This window comes from Zingiber officinale, chromosome 10A (assembly GCF_018446385.1).
Source record: "Zingiber officinale cultivar Zhangliang chromosome 10A, Zo_v1.1, whole genome shotgun sequence".
Lineage (NCBI taxonomy): Eukaryota > Viridiplantae > Streptophyta > Magnoliopsida > Zingiberales > Zingiberaceae > Zingiber > Zingiber officinale.
The window spans coordinates 3,050,143-3,071,808 of NC_056004.1; the positions used below are offsets into that span (position 1 = coordinate 3,050,143).

At 36.2% G+C, this 21,666-nt stretch overlaps 2 protein-coding genes across 3 annotated transcripts; one reads left to right on the forward strand and one right to left on the reverse strand.

Moving 5' to 3' along the window:
- The first annotated feature begins 2,946 nt into the window (after positions 1-2,946).
- Positions 2,947-8,097, forward strand: LOC122027752 (E3 ubiquitin-protein ligase RZF1-like). Its single transcript, XM_042586759.1, has 2 exons — positions 2,947-4,141; positions 7,825-8,097. Exon 1 carries the CDS (start codon positions 3,056-3,058, stop codon positions 4,100-4,102), a length of 1,047 nt encoding a protein of 348 aa, XP_042442693.1. The 5' UTR covers positions 2,947-3,055; the 3' UTR covers positions 4,103-4,141; positions 7,825-8,097.
- A 777-nt stretch (positions 8,098-8,874) lies between these two features.
- LOC122026133 (pantothenate kinase 1-like) lies at positions 8,875-21,429 on the reverse strand. 2 transcript variants are annotated; one of them, XM_042584773.1, is made up of 17 exons: positions 21,177-21,429; positions 20,976-21,095; positions 19,116-19,186; positions 17,351-17,467; positions 15,975-16,094; positions 15,776-15,870; positions 15,612-15,705; positions 15,407-15,538; positions 14,596-14,708; positions 14,308-14,413; positions 12,423-12,539; positions 12,245-12,339; positions 12,080-12,173; positions 10,827-10,952; positions 10,197-10,309; positions 9,940-10,132; positions 8,875-9,255 (listed from the first exon to the last, which is right to left on the reverse strand). In XM_042584773.1, the coding sequence occupies exons 1-17, from the start codon at positions 21,304-21,306 to the stop codon at positions 9,100-9,102; spliced, it is 1,992 nt and encodes a 663-aa protein (XP_042440707.1). In that variant the 5' UTR covers positions 21,307-21,429; the 3' UTR covers positions 8,875-9,099. The 2 variants fall into 2 exon arrangements, with proteins under 2 accessions (XP_042440707.1, XP_042440706.1); XM_042584772.1 differs by having other exon boundaries at positions 8,875-9,258; positions 21,177-21,427.
- Between the last annotated feature and the right edge of the window lie 237 nt (positions 21,430-21,666).

Consider the following 21,666-nt stretch of genomic DNA (forward strand, 5'->3'; position numbering starts at 1 on the left):
CAAAATTAAAAATACTGTTACGGTAGGCATACATTAACATGTACAGTACGCATGCAATTTTTTTTATTAAACACGTTTCTGTAAAAAAAAAATCCGAAACACAAAAGTTTCATTTATTTTTTAAAACATGCAGCAATTATTTTCGCTTTTGTTTTGAGAAAAATTCAAAACAGAAAACTTCATGTTTAGCTTTTTCCGTTTTATTCGCCACCACGATCCCATGCATGCACGCCACGCACACTGTGACTGTGCACGCCGTGTATGTTGTGCACGCCACCAAGCCGCCCAGTTCGATCACGCTGCCCACACCGTAACTGTGACAAACACAATCGTCGGCCATGCCAGCCTTCTGCCGATGGCAGCCGGTCCTTTCAGGCCCGACGAGATCGACCACAGACTGTCGTCGTCGACAAATCCAGCGGTCTTGATTTTGTAAATTTGGCACAACGTGTATGCTACGACACATTAGTCGTGCAAAACAACGCCGGGAAATGACAAAACGAGGAAACATTCAAATGGCAATTTCATAATTCGTCTATAAGCATTTTAGAAATAACTACGCGCTCTGATACCAATTGTAGGATCGAAAAGAATTTAGATATCTCCACAATAGCATGATATTGTCCACTTTGGACCTAAGCCCTCATGGTTTTTGCTCTTGGGCTCTCCCCAAAAGGCCTCATGTCAATGGAGATATCTTTTCTCTTATAAATCCATGATCTTTCCCATGTGTTTCCAATATGGGACTATGTTTGCAACCTTGCAACCCCAACAATCCCCCCTTCAAAAAAAGGATCATAGGCTTCCCACGTCCGATCCTCGACCCACCAGGTCTTCTTGCCCCTCGGTCCACCCGACCTATTAGGACTTTCTTGCCTAGTCGTAACTAGGACTTCCTGCCTGGTGTCTGGTCCTCTTGATCCGAACATAAGAGCCCCCACTTTCTTTGTTCGAGGTCAATATTGTACCCACATGGCTCAATTAGACCATAGCTCTTGTGCACAGTCGGTGGTTAAACCTTCTGGCAGTCCGGTCTCTGATACCAATGTAGAAAATATGTTCTAAATGCATGATAGACGAATTAATTAAATGCGATAAAAACTTATAGCGATCTCCCGCAGATCCGCAATCGGCAATGGTGAAACTCGCTATCGGAAGAGCGATCACAAGATCGGAAAGCCCTCCGCAATTCCACAAAACAAATCCCGCCGCCTTGGATGTTCTCCTCTTACTCTCGTCTCCAACGCCCAATTTTACACCCCCTGAGCCTTGGACGGACCCCCTTTATATAGGGAAATATACTAGGGGCATAATGGACTTTTTCATTATGTGTAGTGGGGAACATGAGCCACGTTCCCCACTATCCCCATTTCCAACACCATGTCCTATATATTTAAGGCAGTCTCGACTAAGCTTCATTCAACAACTACTATACGAGTTACTATGCGTCAATTCAAGGTTTCGACTGCTCCGACTTCCTGCTACAACTCTGCTGCGAAGTTAATGTGCCCGACAACTATTCCGATCACGGTCAGAAGATCGACACCGACACCGACACAAGAATACTCTCACATCGATCCCTACGTGTTGGTAACAAAATTGTTTGTACTTAATTACTGAAAAAGGGAAGTGTAGTGTGTTACACTTCGCCTAAATTCTTTGTACTTGATTCCCTCTTTCGGAGATACGAGAAGATGTATTTTAGTGGATTACCCATCGATAGGTCCGCGGGACCTAGGTCTTAGAATAATAGTCGTCGAAGGCTTCGAACTAAGTAAAATTGATCATGTTTTCTGATGTTGTTTTTTCTTAATTTCCACTACGTACTTATCTTTTAAAATCTGAAAAGAACAATATTTTTAAAATCACATGATTCACTCTCTCTCTCATATACGACTCGATCTACCAGACTCCTCCTTTTAAACAACAAGCTAAGGGCCTCGATCAAAACTCCTAAAAATTTAAAGCTCATAGTTTTCAAATTCATATTTCAAGATTGCATTTTAATAGAAGTTATTCCATATGAACAGTGTTATTCCATCCTATAGCCATAGTTGTTGCACTTTGATAATGATGTCCACAATCATAAACTTTAAGGTAAACATTGTTAAGCCTTTTGCCTTTCAAGGCACTTATTGGGTCCGTCCTAACTTAGAAAGCTACAATTAAAAGTTTAAAAGAATATTCAAGGATGTTAGTCCAGCCCAAATGAACGATGTTGAACTAACTTATTTGGTTGAAATTAAGTCTAATTAAATTATTTTTAATGGAAAGTGACGAGTGATTCTGTTCCTTGGCTTTCTATGGTGCTAGGCGAGTTCCAGACTTCCACTTTTTTTTTTTTATTGGATATTTCTTTCGTCTTGAATTTTTGGGGCGTACGAAGAAAATTCAGTGATTGTTCCATCTGTCTCGTGGAACATTATGTATCTTTCTTCTGGAAGAATTTTTAATGCAGATTTTAATTATTTTTATTCTATCATTATCATATATTATAGACGCTATCAAATTTATATTATAAATATTATTATTAAATTGTATTTCACACGCTACCAAATCTTACTTTGGATAGAGATGAACACACAAAAAAAAAGGTTAGGAGCGGCTTGACTTCCATGTAAACTTCTATTTCCTTTTAAACTACTAAATATTATTATCATTTAAAATTATCCGAGATGTTTGTTTCACCTCCCTTGAAAATAATATAATTTTAATTATAGAGTCTATTAATGCTAGTAAATTACTGTTTGAAGACTATTAAATTAGAAGAAGAAAAATAAAAATAGTCTTAAAATTTGTCATATATATATATTTATACGTATTGAGCTGACACGGACCTTATTCATTAGTATCGGCCTCGCCTACTGCCTCCCGTCCAAGAGACGCTATCCATTGGTTAGCTCACCCGACCTTTCTCCTTCCGACGGACCCACCCAATTTTTTTTTGTTTTTTTACCGTTCACCATCGAGACTCAAGACGAAAAAGGAGGAGACAGAGGAAGAGAGAAACATCGAGACGGAGGAGGAGGGGGGAGTGCTGTCGCCGTTAATCGTGATGTCTTCTACTGCTGCTGCTGCTGCATCGCCGACTGATCCAACCACGGTCGACGGCGCCGCACCTGTCTGTGCCTCCGCTTCCCCGCCGGTAATCTACTGGTGCCACCAGTGCGACATGAGCGTCACCATCCTTCCTTCACGATCGCCCCTGATCTGCCCCGACTGCTCCCGCTCTGATTTCCTTGAAGAAATGGAGCTCACCCCCACGGCCAGCCACCTCCTCTCCACCTCATCCTCCTCTTCCTCTTCGGGCCCTGCCCCTCTTCTCCAATCCCTCCCCATCGCCCTCACCGATTCCGACGACGAAGGAACCAGATCCGCCTCGGACCCCGAGGAGCGCCTCCGTACGATTCCTTCCCGTGCCTCGCGCCTCAGCCGCCTCATCGCTCGACTCGCAGATGGAGGCGGCGAAGATCCTCTTCCTCTCCTCCCGCCATCCGCCCCCGCCCGCTCTGGCTCCTTTCCTGCCTCTGCCACTTCCATCGACGCCCTCCCCACCGTATGCATCTCCGAGGCTGACGCCGCTGCCGTCCCCTGTTGCGCCGTTTGCAAAGATGAGTTTGTCCTTCGATCTGCCGCCCGGCGCCTCCCCTGCTCCCATCTTTACCACTCCGAGTGCATCGTCCCTTGGCTATCCCTCCACAACTCCTGCCCTGTCTGCCGCTCCCCTCTCCCTGCCCTCGGTGAATCTTCAGTCGCCGTCGGTGCACCTGTACGCTCCTTAGGTGTCTCGGCGGTGGGCGAAGGAGTTGATGACGCGCTGTCGCTGGCCCTCGCCGCGGCCGATGAGGAAGCCACGGCGCTGACGGCTGCGCTATGGCAAGTGAGGACGATGCATCGCCTATCGTTCCCTATTCGGTCCTTTACATCAGCGACCATGGACGCGGCGCTCTTTCAGATGGAGCATTTGGATGTAACACTGGCGGATGGCGGGGGGACGCTCTCACCGGATTGTCAAGTGGAACGGCAGGGAGAAGCCATGGGAAGTAGCTCCAACGGTGGCGATAATACGACCCCGCCTGAGATTAGGGAGAACTTCTTTTAGTACGAATTCCTGATGGTTCATGTTATGCAAAGACTTGAGGTATGCTAAATCTTTGCATACTAATTACCATGATTATAGCTCAGTTAATAAACGAGTTGCAATTCCATTGTTAACCATAACTAACATGGTTACTAGGAGTTATAATTTTTCTCATTAGTGGAGCTGTCTTTGTTCAAGATGATCATCGATGTTGTTTGTTTTCCCTTGGGAATAGATACTATGATAATTATGATGCCTTACATTTATCTCCTGTATAATTAGCAATCCCATTCCCTACCCTAGTTGATCAATTGTAATACTGATCCTTTTTTTCCCTACTCTTTCATAAGACAACCGTCAGAGAGGGACATTTGTTGTACGAGAAAACAGTTTGTGATGCTAATAGGACTCAACATAAAACATCACAAATTGGAAACACCCTTTCTCTCATTCTACTATCTAGATGGTAATCATGGAAGCAAATGCTGCTGTTTCAAGATCCATTATTCAATGTTATTGTTTTACATGTATTTTTGTTTTGTTTTTGCCAACTGGTGGTGAATCCACATGTTAAGTTTACGATTTTGCAAATAATGAATATCTTATATATTGATTCTAGATTGCTTGAGGATTTAGTTTCAAGGTTCTAATTATTGGATGGCTTGCAATTATTAGGTTATTGCTCGATCAACTCTTCATGTGATTTTGTGTTGATGACAATATCTTGAACCTGCAACCTCTTGTGTGATTTAACGTACTGTTGAATGACTTCCTTACACGGATACCCATAGGTTTTGTTTTCATAATGCCTGGTGCACAGGTAAGCTAGTTAAATCTTAGGATAAGGTAGTATTGGAATCGTAAAGGATAGGGATAAAAAAAACAAGGACATATGTAACATTTTTAAATTGGCATTAATAGGAGAATGAGAATATGACAAAGTTTCTCGTAATTATATTTTTATAGATGACATATAACACACACAGTCACACAAATATAATACTAAAAATAATCTGTCAGCAAGTAAACTAATCAAAAAAGAAAACTAGCGTATTTGCAAAGGTCTAATACTGTTAACAATTTCCCCAGAATGCCATATTATTCCAATTCTACAAGTATAGCATCAAATGTAATTGTGCACCACTAGATATTTAAACTATTTAAAATGTTTAAATGATCTGTTCATGCCTACTTGAGAATCTGGTAATTTTGGTGTTCAATTTTCTCTTCCTTTCTCTTGCTATGGATCATGGAGGAGACTCGAAAGACCTAGGTCCTTTCATTTGTTTTTTGTTTGTAGTGTTTCTTTAATCAAATTATACTAGATAAGCCTTTGGAGATGTAATAGCTATGAATGATGCTTTCCATCTTTGTTAGTTCTTGTCTTATCATTTCTATCAAGGTCCATGGGTGTTACGCCCTTGAGTTTATGTGGGAAAAGTTGATGCAGGAGCAGCAACAAGAACCAAAACCAAGGCTTATCTTACTAGGTGGGGTTAGCTATATAGATCCTTTTATGTCATTGGACTCTATCCCCTACCATATCATCATCTATACTTAAATAAATTTTATCTTGTTTTATTGTTGCTAAACAAGTTTTTTTAGTCTTCCTCGTTTTATGTATTCACATTGCCTAACTGGAGCATTTATTCGTCGTCTAAGTACATGCCCGTACCATAACATGTCTATAAGAGTTTTCCCTCAATAGATACAACAACTCTAACTTTTTCTCTAATACTCTCATTTCTTATTCTATCCATCCTTGTATGTTCACACATTCATCTTAATATCCTTATCTCTGTCATTCTCATCTTCTGCTCATGTCCTCAAGTCATAGCCCAACATTCAGCTTTATATAACATAGTAGGTCTAACTGTGATTTTGTAGAACTTTCCTTCAAGTTTTAGAGGTACTTCACAATTACATAAAACACTCGAAGCTCGCCTTCATTTCACCATCCTACTTGTATTCTATATAAGACATGTCTCTCAATCCCTACATCGTTTTATAAAAATGGTCCTAAATATTTAAGACTTTAACTCGTCATCGCCTATTTTAACAGTTGTCTTATTACATCTAATATTGCTAAACATAAATTCCATATATTCTGTTTTAAGCCTAAAACCTTTCCCTTCTAGTGTTTCCAGCCAAGATTCTAATTTAGCATTTACTCCACGTGTTTCATCTACCAAAATAATATCATCTGTAAATAACATACACCATGGTACTGTTTTGAATGTGTGCAATGAGTTCGTCCATAATTAGTGTAAAAAGACAGAGACTTAGAGTTGATCATTTATGTAATCTTATATTTATTAGAAATGCTTCAGTTATTCCGCCTGAAGTTTTTACTCTGGTCGTTATGTCCTTATACATATTCTTAATTAGTTTAATATATGTTACGTTAATGCCTCTCTTGTATAGAATTCTCCATATAATTTCTTTTGGGTTCTATCATAAGTTTTTTCTAAGTTAATGAATACCATGTGTAGATTTTAGTCTTGCTCCTAATATTTTTCAATTAACTGTTTAAGAAGATGTATAACTTCTATTGTCTACCTTTCATGTATGAACCCAAATTGATTTTCGGTTCTCCTTCTTTAATTTTTTTTCAATTATTCTTTTCCAAAGTTTTATTGTATGACTCATTAATTTAATACCTTATAGTTTGTACAATTTTATATGTCTTCCTTGTTCTTAGATAAGAGAACTAGAGTACTTACCCTTCATTATCTATATTTTTTTTGTTTTCAATATCATGTTAAATAATTTTACAAGTCATTCAATACTGTGTTTCGCTAGACACTTCCATACCACTTTCGGACTATTATCTAGTCCAACGGCTTTTTCATTGTACATCCCATTTAATGCTTGTTCTATTTCTGAAGATTGAATTCTACGATAAAAATTTAAATTTCTATACTCATTTGAGCGATTTAAATTATCAAAGTTAAGTTGGTCACTTAAACTTTCATTACAAAATTGATGAAAATATTCATCATTTACTAGTACCCTATGACATTCATCTTTAATATATTTTATTTAGATAAGATTTGTTGTCTTCCTTTCTCACTTTAACAACAAATGAACTTAAATAAGAAAGCAGCTGTTCTTAGTTGTCTATAATGGTCTTTTGGGTTGTGTTTTGCATATAGCACAGTGAGTTCTTTCTTCTTCAACTCTGCTGGATTCTGAATCTCAAACTTTTGCAAGTGTTTGTAGATCCTCAATCATGTTCCTCATTATTCCTTTCCTAATAATTCTGCTCCTCTTTGGTTGAATTTTTCATTTTTCATCTTCTTCTGCCCGAGTATCACTTAACCTTTTCAAATACTTCAACAAGATTCTAGAGCCATAGTGATGACTACCATTTCGGTATTTCAAGAGAATTCTTTGAAAGCAAAAAACTTCATTTCCTTTTCTTATCAGGCCTGTTTTGCTCATCCGCTGCTGGCCAAAAAACTCTCCATTTAGAAAGTACTATAAATTGATTAATCTATTTTTATATCAATAGTTTTTTTTAAAAAAAAATTGCCCTAGTGAATTGAGTTTGTTTTTATATTGGTTTGTATATACTCATCATTTTTTTGACATTACAAAGCAAAGAAAGGACCACAACTAACAACTTCATGCTCACTACTTTTTAAGAACTGTGATAATTTCTCGTGTTATTTGTTTGAACCTCCTCCCTCTACATATAAACTTTACAAGGTGCATTGACAACCTTGTAAAATTGTGTGCAGTTTGCTGGATTTGGCCGTTGGACTTTGGATGTATATTAGCGATCCCTTGTTGTCTCCATGGTGCAGTAGTCACAGGTACATGAAATCTACAACAATAATGGTTGTTCTGGATGCAGTCAATATAGCAATTTGCCTAATAATTTTGTTGTTGTTGCTTTTTATTGAATTTATTCCCGAGTTATATGAAATTAAATTGGTTACCAGTATTTGGATGGTTGTAATGCAGTTCAACAGCTCATATTATATTTTTAGTTTTAAATTGTATTTTTGGTATACTGTGATTGTACAATGCCCTCTTTTTAACTATAGCTGAAAAAACAAATCAGAAAAAAAAAATATATAAATATAAAGGATGATCAATTTTAACATGAACAAGATGACGATCTAGTGATTTATATAAAAAGTATCCTGACGAACAATTTTCTTTTCACTGAAAGAAAATTAATGTTGACTCAAAATAGTATACAAAATCAATTATGGTTTATTATTAATTATAAGGTCTCAACGGGGACTTACGAATGTTAATGAAAAAAATATATATACTTATTTCATGTAGCAAAAGTTAAATTCTAATATTCTAAGTTGATTTTTTGGTGGTGTTGTGATTCCCTTCTAATAATAGTCTCCAAGACAGAATTCAGAGTGTCTTAATTAAATTAAACGATGCTATACTATTAATATTAATGTGGAACCGTCACATCAACGGTTCCCTAGAATCGATCCCACGGATATAGAAGGAGATAAATACAGATACACAGATGAAAGCGCATGATCGAGACGCTAACCCCAAATAATGACACTTCGAAGATCGAATCCTGAATTTCTCGGCCACGAAATCATGTACCCCTAACTGTACTACACCCTGAGGATTATATTATTAATATTAATGTTATTAGAATCTGTGGGTACATGCATATTTTAATTAGCTCATTCTGTTATATGATTAATATTAATTTTGAAGCTTGACTATAACTTAGCTCATTCTTTCCTTTATAAATGAGAAAAACAAAAAGATAAGCTAAGAAACTTATCCGCATGTACAAGTGAGGAAATACAAATGAGTTGCTACATCTTAAAAAATAGTTTTAGATTTGGCCTCCCAATTCTAGTGGATAATTGATATTTGAGATACAAGTTTCTCACGAAAAGATAAAATAAAATACAAATAAAAATGTAAAGAAGAAAAAAAGAGAGAGAGAGAGAGAGAAAAGCTCTAGGATTTTCTCTCATTTGCTTATTGATACAGAGCTCGTTTCTTGCTGGCGTGGACATGGCTTACTTGCAAGAATTTTGCAAGTTATTATCATGTGACTCCCCTAACTTGGCTCTCAGTTCAGCGTTTTCTTTTAGCAATCTCGACACTTCATCTTTTAGCTCCGTATTCTCATGTCTTAACTTCTCCAGTTCCATCTGAGAGGTCATTTGATCATCCTTCTGAAGCAACAGTAAAAAAGAGATGAATCTAACAAATAAATTGTTGAACAAAACACCGATATGCTAATTTTGTATGCAAATATCAAACGTGAAATAGGAAGGCAAAAGATGATGACTTGAAATCTTATTAATGAATAATAAAAATTACTACGATAAAAGGAAAATTGATGTATACAGTTGATATTTTGCTGCATGTCAGAGGTTGGACCAACATAGAATATGTAGTTTAAATTGGATGTCGGCTGTTGTAGCTAATGCAACACATCTATATATTTTTTGGAGGGTATTAGAAGGCCTAGTGTAAGAAATTCTCCATCTTCTAGTTATAGGAATCTTGAAGCGAACATCAAAGAACGAGGAGTCAACAGGGCTAAGAAAAATACAACATAGAGAGGAAAGATATATCATAGAAAGGATTTTACCATCTTAAAATACAACAGAAGAACTATCACTCACTAGTAAAACTAGCATGCTGTGTTATGCATAATGAATAGATTAGTTGACCGCATACTGCTGGGGCAATTACAAAATTGATAATGGTAAATACAGTGGTATGCAAATTTGACTTGATGCATGAACTACCAAGGAAGAAATTTGTCTACTAATTTGAGTTTAAAACCAAAAGGTGGAGCAATCTAGGCAATTTGATTAATTATGACACAAGTTTGCTTTCTCACTTACATTGTCTGATAATTTTCTTGGTGACCAAGATGGTGACTTTTCTCCTACATATGGAGCTCCTAGCAAAACTTGTTTTATGACTTCCTTAGTCGCCAACTCGTCTATGCCCATGTTCTCATAACTCCAAAATGCACCCACAGCTCCAAGAAATTCTTCATGGCATAAAAAGGTCGTTTGCAGCTGACCTTTTGACCTAATAACATAAAATGCTTTAGTTTAAATAAGAGAACAAATATCACAAGGATATGAGTAATTACCAGTATCTAAGTGATCTAGAAATCTTGTCCATTATCTTTTCATGACCACATATGTAAGTTCCTCGAAAAAATATTTTCTTGAGTCCAGAAAGCTTCGCCACCAGCCAGGAGATCTACAAGGCATCAGTATTTGTTAATGAGAGATATTTACATCAATGCACAATTTCTCTTAGGCCTGCCAAAAATAAAAGGTAACAAAGACAGTAATCTATAGATGTGTTGAATAAGTGAAATCTCATGGATTACATGACACCACAAGCAAACAATCAGAATCTTCATTAAAAAAAACACTTTTGCCAATAAAATATGCTCACTGATCACATCATTTCGACAAGAATACCCCGATGCAAAAAAAAAAAAATGATTAATATCAATTAGATAAAATTTAGTAGGAAAATATAAAAGCATAGTAGGTGAAAATTATTGTGTTAAGAGTTCTTCTCACAATTTGATACTGCCAATATTTATGCAAGCAAACAGGTGCTCACGGAATTATTTGATCCAGGCATTAGTTTTAGCTCTTTAGTTAATTTAACAATTCTATCTAGTTAGAACATCACTATGGAGTGATATTATCAGCTTATCAGCATTTTCTAAATCAAAAAATTAAATGACAAAATGGTTTCATACCTGTCCAAGATTGTATGTGAAAGCATTCAAGAGAGCTGCAGCAAGGTCCTCTGCTTTGTAGTCTGAAAGCTTGTTTGAGGTTACCTTACCAAAGGCTGATGCGGTTGTTGATGCTGGAAGGCCATGCTGTGATTATTTTCAGAACAAAAGAGTTATAAAAGAATATCAATCGCCCACCAAATATATACAGCATCTAACTAATAAGGTACGGGCAGTCTTATGTACTGGGTAATTCAAAATGCACATTGCACCTTGATTTTAGATGGACATCATAAACCATACGTGCAATGAGTAAATGAGTTCCCCAAGGAAGAGAGTTATCGACTCTTCAGGAGGTAAGTGTGGTACATATAACTTGCCTCATATCAGCAAGGCATAAAGGAAACAACAAGATGACCAAGAATAGACTAAGAAAAATTGTCATTTTTCAAATCTTTGATTATTCTACTTTTTCTGAAAAATAACGAGTGAACAACAGCTCACCCACTTAACTTAATATAGCAAATGACAGAACTTAGAAACAGGTGAAGCATAAACGGACTAGCTTGATTAAAGCAACCTGCCAAAAAGTGCAAAACTGAAGCTAGAAAGTATATTCCCAACAAAGAAACTTCAGAATAATACAAAAGAAGAGTAACTAGTTTAGCTACAACAAGTAGACAGTTTGCTGTAGCAACAAATGACCAAAACAGGATTTCAAAAGTGAAGGATGGTGCACTTATAGGAAAGGCCAAAGCACAACTTGCAAAAGCCTCAAGGTCATGGATTTTAGCCAAAGTTAACTCGTTCACCAGAATAAGTTACTCTTTTTGCAATAAAATCATGGTCGTTTCAATCAAAATATAATGAGCGAGCTTGTGTAATAGTGGACAGTACAAGCTTAGTTGTTTCCCTTAGCTCTGTTACTCCACCCAACAAAAAACTCTTTGATTATTCTACTTTTGGTGCAGCATCAACTGTGCTACGTAATGCAATGAGTGAGCTCCTGAAACAGTAGCCAGTAGAGCTTCAGTTGTTTCCCTTAGCTCTGTTACTCCACCCAACCAAGGCTGCATCAACTGTGCTATGTAATATAATGAGTGAGCTCCTGTAACAGTAGCTAGTAAAACTTTAGTTGTTTCCCTTAACTCTGTTACTCCACCCAACCAAAAATCCTTTGATTATTCTACTTTTTGATTATTCTACTTGTTGAGGCTGCATGAACTGTGCTATGTATTACATTAAATAAATTAGCATAAAGTAGGCAAATCTACCTTTGAGTAACCTTGCTCTCCATATATGTCTCCAACAGTCAAGTCTACTGCTAGATTGTTTCCCCTCTGGCTCAACTCCAATAACTCTGCGTAGCTACAAAAGATGTGTGATATAAAAAATCAATATGATACAAAGCATGGCAGAACTTCTCCAGTAATTATTACCTTGTACACCCTGTCAACAACCTTGCAAGGCCTAGTATAGTACCGCCACCTAAATGTGTCCCAATAATACGCTGATATTTCCATTTTTCAATCACCTGCTTGATGACTAGTTATTAATTTCTCCCGTCACCAAAACAAGTAATTAAAATTTTATTTAATTTTCATATTCAAGATTCACCTCAATCATGCTAACACCTGAGCCAACATTGACAAGGAGATATGGAAATATGCTGTGTTCGTTATGTTCAGACGTTAAGTTTCCATCCATATTTGCTGAAGGTTCATGATCACACTCCTGTCAGACAGACTAAAAATGAAAATCTAGGAAAACCCTAAAGCCATGGAATTTCTCATGCAAAATGCACTATAATTCAGACACTGATAAATAAGGGAAAAATGTTGCTGGACATGATTGAAGCATGTTTTCAGGAACAGGGAAACTAACCTTCCCATTGCATGCAAGAAAATTGCAAAGATATACATCTCAAACTATAACTAACAGTAAAAAAAAATGTTAAAGCAATTGATTCAATTTAAACTAAACTTATGATTATTTGAAGAGAGAGAACTGGAGATACAAAAAACTTTTCTTGCAAATGCACTCATTTTTTTTTGTAGAACTAGACAATTAATGTTAGGGGAAAAAGTGGTGGAGAAAAGGCAGTGTGGTCAATCATTGCCAAGTTCTCAAAATCCACAAACCGATGATCATGTAAAAGTGATTATGAGAATATTGGAATATTCAATATACAATTGCAAACTAATTTAGCAGGGCAAAACATTTTCATGATATCATGATTCACAATCAATAAATGTTGAGAAACTGTATGTTTTTCTTATCACTAGAAACATCATTACTTGACCTTTTAGTTGCAAATTACTTGAATCGCTGACATTTTGTTGCAAAAAGAATGACAATGGAAGCTCATAACTAGTGTTTTGTTCTTATATTACTCAATTTGTCATTGAAAAATAGTGTTCTTGATAAAGTGTGTTTAAGTTTCATGAGAAATCTTGTAACCACATTTTGTCAAGCAACAGCATGGACAACAACAGTAGGCTGGTCCTCAAGCTGTTGCAATTCTAAAAAAATAAGAAGAAAAAATAAATAGAATTTGAGTAGTTGATTAAATGCTAAGAATTTGATGAGTCCTACAGCAATGTAAATAAAACCATGTTAATATTTTTCTCATGAGTGACAGCGTATAATGTATAACTCTACTTTGAGGAGTATCCAAGTTCAATATGCATTATGCATACCTATTTTGTCGAAGACACTACTGCACAAGTGATATGGTCAACATGGAGTTTTGATGGAAGTCAGGAGGAAAGATGGGAATGAAAGGCAATAGAGTGTATGAAATCATCTAGGGAAAACAGTTAAGCAGGTTGGGTGTCGGGACATAAAAAGAGAAAGCTAGTCCTATCATGATAAGTGACAAAACAAATATGTAGCTCAATGAATTTTACGTAGATCTTATAAAGAAGAAAATATAGAAAGTTGATAAAGCAGAATTAGAAACTTTTGGATAAAACATATTGATCAATAAATGGTTATCAAGATTAAATCATGTAGTATTAAACCATCAAATAAGTAAGGAAAGAAATGTCATACTAAACACTAGGATTATCCTTTGGAAATTCTCCAGGAACCGAACAAATTGAGTGATTAGTAAGAAATACATGGTATGGATAATGTCAACTCATTAGGATGTGAGGAAATAAATTAAGTATAATCATGTGTCAACCCTCTCGAGACTAACAAGACATCGAATATAGACTATTTACAAAAATACAAAATGGGAAGACAATGGCATGAATCTGGCAATTCAAACTAAAAAAAATCTAGAAAATTTGTTGATTATTTTTATACAAGCAGAGAAGTTAAAGTCAGCCCTTGGGGCAGAACCATTTGATTTCCCTATCTATTTGAAGCATAGATGAGAGATGACTGGCGAGAACCCAATTAAGAAGAGCACAGTCCTTGACACAGAAAAAACTTAATCCTAAAATAGATTAGAAAGGTTGCAACTTCACTACTCCTTTTGAGTTTTCATGTGTACCCTTTCAGTATCTTCAGTATCATGGTCATTGTAACTCATTAAGGCACCGAGAGCTCCTAAGAATCCTTCATGACGGAAGAAAGTTGCTTCCATTTGTCCCTTTGACCTAGATATAGAAAGCAACCAAAAATCAAACACTATGATAATTGGTAATCAGATTTTCAAAGATGCTAATCAGTGAACAATTATCCATACTACACAAGGGCACTAAAAGAAGAAATTCAAACAAAGTATTTTCTCTGGATGGTTCACACTGACAATTCAATATCTTCTTAGCATAATATTTACCAATAATTAATAGCATATGATATGTTGTCCATTGTGCTTGGATGTCCACGAATGTATGATCCTCCAAAAAAAACTCTTTTAAGGCCCAAGAGTGCTGCCACAAGAAAACCAATCTGCACAAAACATGAAGTAGGAGAAAAGTCCTCAGAAAGAATCTCCACAGTATAATACTTTTTTACTTATTAATCTAACCTGAAGATAGAAAGGATTTACGGTGTTAATAATGAGAAAAAAAAAGAAGTTCCCAGAGTGTGACATATTTAATGTCATAATTAAGGAGGTCAAGAAAAGTCAAGCCAGTTACAAACTGAAGTGAAAATACAGTTCGTTAAAAGCTAAATAACTTTGCAGTTCAAGGTTATAATTCTGGTACTAAAAATAGACAAGTGGTTATAAAATAAGTCTTTTTTTTCAAAGAAAAGTAAACATCTACTTCATTAAGCTGCTCAAAATCTTACGACAGTCTAGCGAACCCTCCATAAAAACACTACAATCCCTCTCCAACACCTCTCCAGCCACTGCAACTGCCTCTTTTAATGTCATAACCATGTTTAAAGTAGGCTTCAATCAACAACGACAACAACATCAAAAATGTTCTCTGTGCATTGAAATTCCTGAGAAATACATGATGTAGATTTTTACCTAAATGTAATGGTATGACCAAAATTTAGGATGGAAGGATGACTGAAATGTGTAATCAATATGAAACTATCTATTTATCATGGTCAAACAGGATATACAATCTTTTCCTCGAAAAGAAAAATGATTTTATCAGCTCAAGATTACAACAAAATAAAGAAAAACTACATACTTGTGCAATGTTATAAGTAAAAGCGCTTAACAACGTAGTAGCAAGATCCTCGGGTTTGTAATCTGAAAGCGTCGTTTTTGATGCTATCACCTTCCCAAAGCTTGAAGCAAGGGTTGATGAAGAAAGACCTTGCTGGCACAATTTAGAAGAAGTAAAGACAGTTAGTGAGATGCATAGGGGGAAAAAAATGTAGAAACATGCATACCTTTTCACTAACAAGTTCACCACAGATATCTTTCACAATTAAGTCAAGCACTAGATTATCCCCTTGTTGACTCATCTTCAAGAATTCATCATAACTGTTCAAAGTTATCAAGTGAAAAAAAGATCATACTTGCCAAAGATGGTTTATTATGAAGGTCAAATTACCTTAAGCAACCTGTTAATAGTTTTGCTAAACCAAATATCGTACCACCACCAATATGTGTACCAGTTACACGTTCAAACTTCCTATTTCCTGTGACCTACATACCATGTGATATTGCTCAAAAACAATGCGTAAACATCAATTATACTACAGTATAAGTAGCAACTGATTTACTGGAAAACAAAAACTATGCTGAATTACCTTTATAATACCAACACCTGAACCTATATTGACAAGGAGATAGGGATATAGGTTATTTTTATCAATCTCTACAACTTTCCTTCTTCCATCAATATGAGTAAAAGATGCTCCAGGGATTTCCTGCCCAGAAATAAAGAAACTATTTGAACTAAAGTAGGAACCCAGCAATCTGAAGATTACATTGATATTGCAAATATGATTCTGATGTAACAGCTCAGCTAAACTAATACAAGTTAAGAAGTCTTGACTCAGAAGCATAGAGACATAAACTATTAATTGGGAACAAGATTTAAATATTATTCCATGTGAAAATCCTTCACATGTTCACAAATGTATCTTGACTAACCATTAGGAGTTGGACTTGAATGCACAATTGAAACTGAATTAGCTAGAGATGCAGGATAAGATACATCTTTGTTTCTCCAACTATGTTCCTCCTCTTTAATATTGCTTGTTCTCTGGTTGGCACATTTCCCTTTTCTGTTTCATCTTTCCCCACGATCATTTCATCTTTTCCCCATGCTCAGAAGATAAAATTAAAGGATGAGCCATTGAATGAGTCTTTCAGTCTTGGCTGAACCCGCCCATTGGTGCATCTCTTTTACCTCTCTTACTCTCTGCTCACTTTTTAATCTTTCATTTTTCTCCTCATGACCAACAGACAAAATCAAAGGGTGAGTCATAGGAAGAAAATCTTCCAACAATATTGATCAAGACAGGCCTTGTCTCAGTTGGTACCACCAAAATTGTGTTAGCACACGAGGCATGGTGATATTTATGCATGCCAACACAGTATTAGTATTGTTTGGTAAACATAACAATACCTTTCGACCCTGATAATTGATACTAATTAGCATTTCAAACCATGGCTGGTAATATTTTATTTCTCACATATGTTTATTCAATTTTATTGTTTTAATGGCGAACCACCTGATTTAAATATTCAGTACATTAGTACATGATAGAAACAGGAAATGACTTCTGAATGATAAGCATATGAGGTCTTGTGTCTAAGAACAATGTTTATTTCTAGATACATTTTGGCAAAGAAATAGCAAATCATTGCTTTGGAAAAATACATTAGGATCTTTGAGTGTATGAATATCCAAGTATGAGTAGTGGCATCAGTAGTTGGTTAAGGAAACAACACTTTTTTTTTTCTGAGATTCCTCTCACAAAGATTAACATTACAGCTACAGCATACGTATACAAATGGAGGAACATGCTATCTTCAGGAAATTTCTTTCACACAAGAAGTATGATGCCAATACAATAGAAACAATTTTATTTCATACACAAGCACCAGATTAGTAGTACAAAATCCTGAATTCAGTTATTTTCTACCACAAGCAAGAACAGAAGTAACAAAAATTAACCTTCAACAAAAAGTTGGCTCCGGCTACAACACTATCAATCTCATCCAGCTTTTCAAGTGTAACACCTAGATCATCCTTGAACTTGCCAGAAAATTTAAATGCTCCACCACCTGTAGCCTGCTAAAGCAGCAAAAAGAAATTAACAGAAAACCAAGCAGTAGTCACATTTATTGTTTTTTGAAGGGATATAAACTGCATTCTGCATCACCTTCTTACAGCTATTGTTAAAAGGTGAGTTTGATGAAGTTGTTAGATCAGTATAAATTTATACGATACCTGGATGGACCATTGAAGATTGTTAAGTAAACCCAAGAGGCAATGCATTAAATTGATGAACATTAGAATGCCATTAATGATATAGATGCTTTACATGATTGAAACTATGACAATTTGATTAGCATGAGTCAACATCTAAGTTGACAATACATCACCATACATCATGATTTTTTCCTCATGCACATTCCATGGATGCCTAAATCTTTAGGTCAGACTAGATGGATAATAACTTAGTAGGTGGTGGTGCTCCTCAGAAATTAGGGAGCCAGACTAACATGCTGATCAAATCTAACACAATTGACACAAATTAATCTTGAACTAAGCTCCAAGAAAGGACTAAGATTAGTGGTGTAAATTTCTATTGCTTTCAATATGTTAGCATACCGAGAACTTCTAAGTTAACCAACTATTACTTTTGTCATAGATGAAAGTGTGAAACCGCTAGGTGCTTTAGAGCCCCAAGTTCTCACATTTGCTTTGGAGTGAACCTATACTCTGATTGCCAAAATCAAGCAAAATACTTATACCATAAAATTTGTCAATTCCATTAAAGTAATGCTCCTTTCATTGAACAGTTATGTTCATAAAGGAGGATCATCAAATACAAATTCAAAGTTCATATACAAGATTTGTTAGAAGAGACAATAACTTCTTCAATTTTATACTGTTGCAACATGTGTACTAATTGTTAAAATTCAATTTTGAATGTATAGATCACAAAAGAATAACATAACCAAAACATATATAGTAGTACAATGAATTAGAAACTAAGTGCTTTTGTCTGAGAATAAAATTTGGGGAAACCTCATGTCCTACCTTCTTTATCCACTTTTGCAAATGTCAGTTCTCTCTTATGTTTCAGTGTTCTTGTCAGTTTGCCATCACAGCCAAATGTTATTAAGTTACCTAACAGTCAACCTCATTTGGCAGCCCACTTGATATCCACATGCCAATTGTGAGGAAAAAATGGAATTAAAAAAAAAAAGATTGTTAACTCAATCCCAACCTGCCCATCAACTAGTTCATGTGAACTCCACATGGGGGACAGGTCAAGCATCTAGCGCAAACTAAAAGAAAAATATAGATGTACACACACACATAAACATAAATATACACATACAGATGTGTCCATATGCATACACATAGTATATATGTATTGTAATTCAACCTACCTGGCATGACACATTCATGGGGATGTGACATGACATTTACCATAAGATGACTGATAGAGGCAAATGGAAATGAATTCTGAAAGTACTAATGGAAATTGGCATTCTTGAAGGTATGGGGAAATTTTGAAAAGCAGAAATTGACATCATCTGTGAAATTTATCAGGTAAAACCCTGAAATGACAAATTATTTGCTTTGCAGTGCACAACAAGAAAAAAAACACCCTCTCTTAATCCAATTCTCTTACATTCATTCTCTTTCCTCTTAGACATGTCAAAAGATAACAACTGACAGTGTAGAAAGTTTAAAAAGAAAATACCTTCAAAGTTGCATGTCCATTCAAAAATCCTACAGAAACTACATGTCCATTTGACAGCTCTGGAGAAAATGCTGTAAAATAAGTTAAGCATATTTGTCAAACCATGTCCCAAGCTAATAAAAAAGAAGTAAATAAATGACAATAATATTGCATAGAGAAACCAGTCTATTTGCTTGAATCTTATGAGACTAGATTAAGAGGCAGCATATCCCTTGTTCTAATCGTCCAGAAACCATATGAAGGTTTGTTCTCATATATTCCCTTATCTCTTGTGAACTTACTTACTGAAGCATACAATGATGCAAATAAAGATACAGTTTTAAAATAAATCAGATCATGGCTTAAATTATATATATATATATATATATATATATATATATATATATATATATATATATATATATTCTTTTTTACTTGCTTAAAACAGTTTATTTCTAGAAATGCTTTACTATTTTCAATTCATACAGTTTTTTTTGTCTATGTCTTAGTAAGACTGAGACTAGATCATTGTGAAATCTATGAAAGGAACCTCCATCTCATTATTCTATGGGATCTAGCAAGCAAATTATTACACTTAGGAAAGTGCAACTTCCCCGTCATCCAATTGGAGTTGTGCTTTTGATGGCAATTCAACCAAGCTAATACACCTTATAAAGAGCTAGACTAGATAAAGTCCTCTATTCTATAGAGCTAGCTTAAAAAATATAGCATGTTTCTAAAAAAATAAAGAAAACTATATACAGAATTTGGTTTATAGGACTCCTATCAGGTTTGACTTGCATTTGCTTTCCTGTAAGTAACTAGAATTCTAATTGAGGTTTGAAGTTGAAGTGAAGAAAAAAATTTATCTTCTTTTCCATTCTGCTTCCTTCCCTTCCCTATCAGGAACTCTCTTACTGTATTTTCATCTCGTCTCATAAGTAGAATTTCGTCCCTCTTTGGGCTTGTTCCACAAACAAATAGGTTATTGTGAAACCTATGAAAGGGACGTACATCTCATTATTTTATTCATTCAAACAATCATATAAGTTTTATATTTCTATTCTCTCTTGCAAAATTGCCTACGAAAGCAGGCAACCCTAGGGTATCACCCGTCAAGGGACATAGTTCTATCATAGTACCGTTGTGCCAATACAATACATACCCTCCTCCAATCCTCATATATAACAAGATTGCACTTTTCTGAATCTACTCATCTTTAGATTTTTATTATAGTCATTCAGTGCCTTATATTTTGGAATGGCCCTAACTCACCTTTTGTGTGAACCTTACATGTTATGAAAATCCAGCGTCCAATTAATTTATAATACAGGGAAAACTGTCATAAAACAACGCCAAAAAAAATCATTACAAGTTTTCAAGAAATTTGATGAAAATTTATTAAAAGAGTGAGTTCAGTGCTTTCAAACTTAAATCAATACAAACTCATGGAAGAAAATGCTAGACATAGCGATCGTTAGAGCCTGATTCAAAAGGGTAGCTTACCTCTTACTACAGTTTACATCCATAAATAGTCAATTCATACACCTGTTTTGCCGGACCACTTTTATTCAATTTGAACAGCAAGTTTGCACATCACTCAATACTAAGCGCTAGGTAAAATTTGAACTGTCTGTGTAGATCATCAGGGAGGATTGTGGGCTCTGCCTCAATTCTTAATTAGATTTTATTAAAATAACTTAATTGAATTTCCCTTTAAGCTCGTATTTGCGTGATGAACGCGCATGTTGCCATAATTATTGAACAACAGAATAACGCAGGGAAGTTTTAGCTTACTTGGAAACGCACTCAGAATAGCACCGTAAGACGTTCATTCTATAACAGAAGAAATCAAACGAACATAAAAGGGAAAAGTCACACCTTTCCCGCTTATAAGATTCTTGGATCGAATAAAATCGAAACACTCATGAAGGCGCCTCCGCTCGAACTTCACAAAATGCAGCAATCCATCCGCAAAGTACACAAGCTTGATCAAAGTCCCTGAAGACACAACGGCGTCAGCAAATTCGCAGCGTAAAAATCCAATTCAAAGCTAGCTACCAAGAATTCAATTAACAATACCCCCGATGTCGAGCGCCAGAAGCGACGAATCCAGGCGTTGCTTAGGGAGGGCGATAGGTGGATTCCTCTTCTCGAAATCTCCGCGAATCTCCGCGCCGCCGAGATCCAGAACCACCTGTCGTCCTCCCATCGTTCTAAGCAGCCAGATCGGAACAACACCGAATCGGATACCCAACCGAGAGCGATCCTAACACGACAGCGGTGGTAGGGCTGCGAGGTAAAGCGTGAACATTCCTAAAAATACCAACAGAAAGGGGATAAGACCGGAGGTTGTTGGACCTACCGACCAGAATTTATTCAACGATGAACAGGAATGGGTGGCGGATCGACCGATGAGACTCTATCGCGCTCACATCAGAACCACTTCGCACGAGCGCGGGGAGAATCCCGCTGGCGATCGAGCAAGCCTCCGCAAGAAAACAAGGCCAGATTTGGATCCGACAGTGGGGAAGGACTGCCGACTATCCTGCGGCGGACTGACCCTGTAACA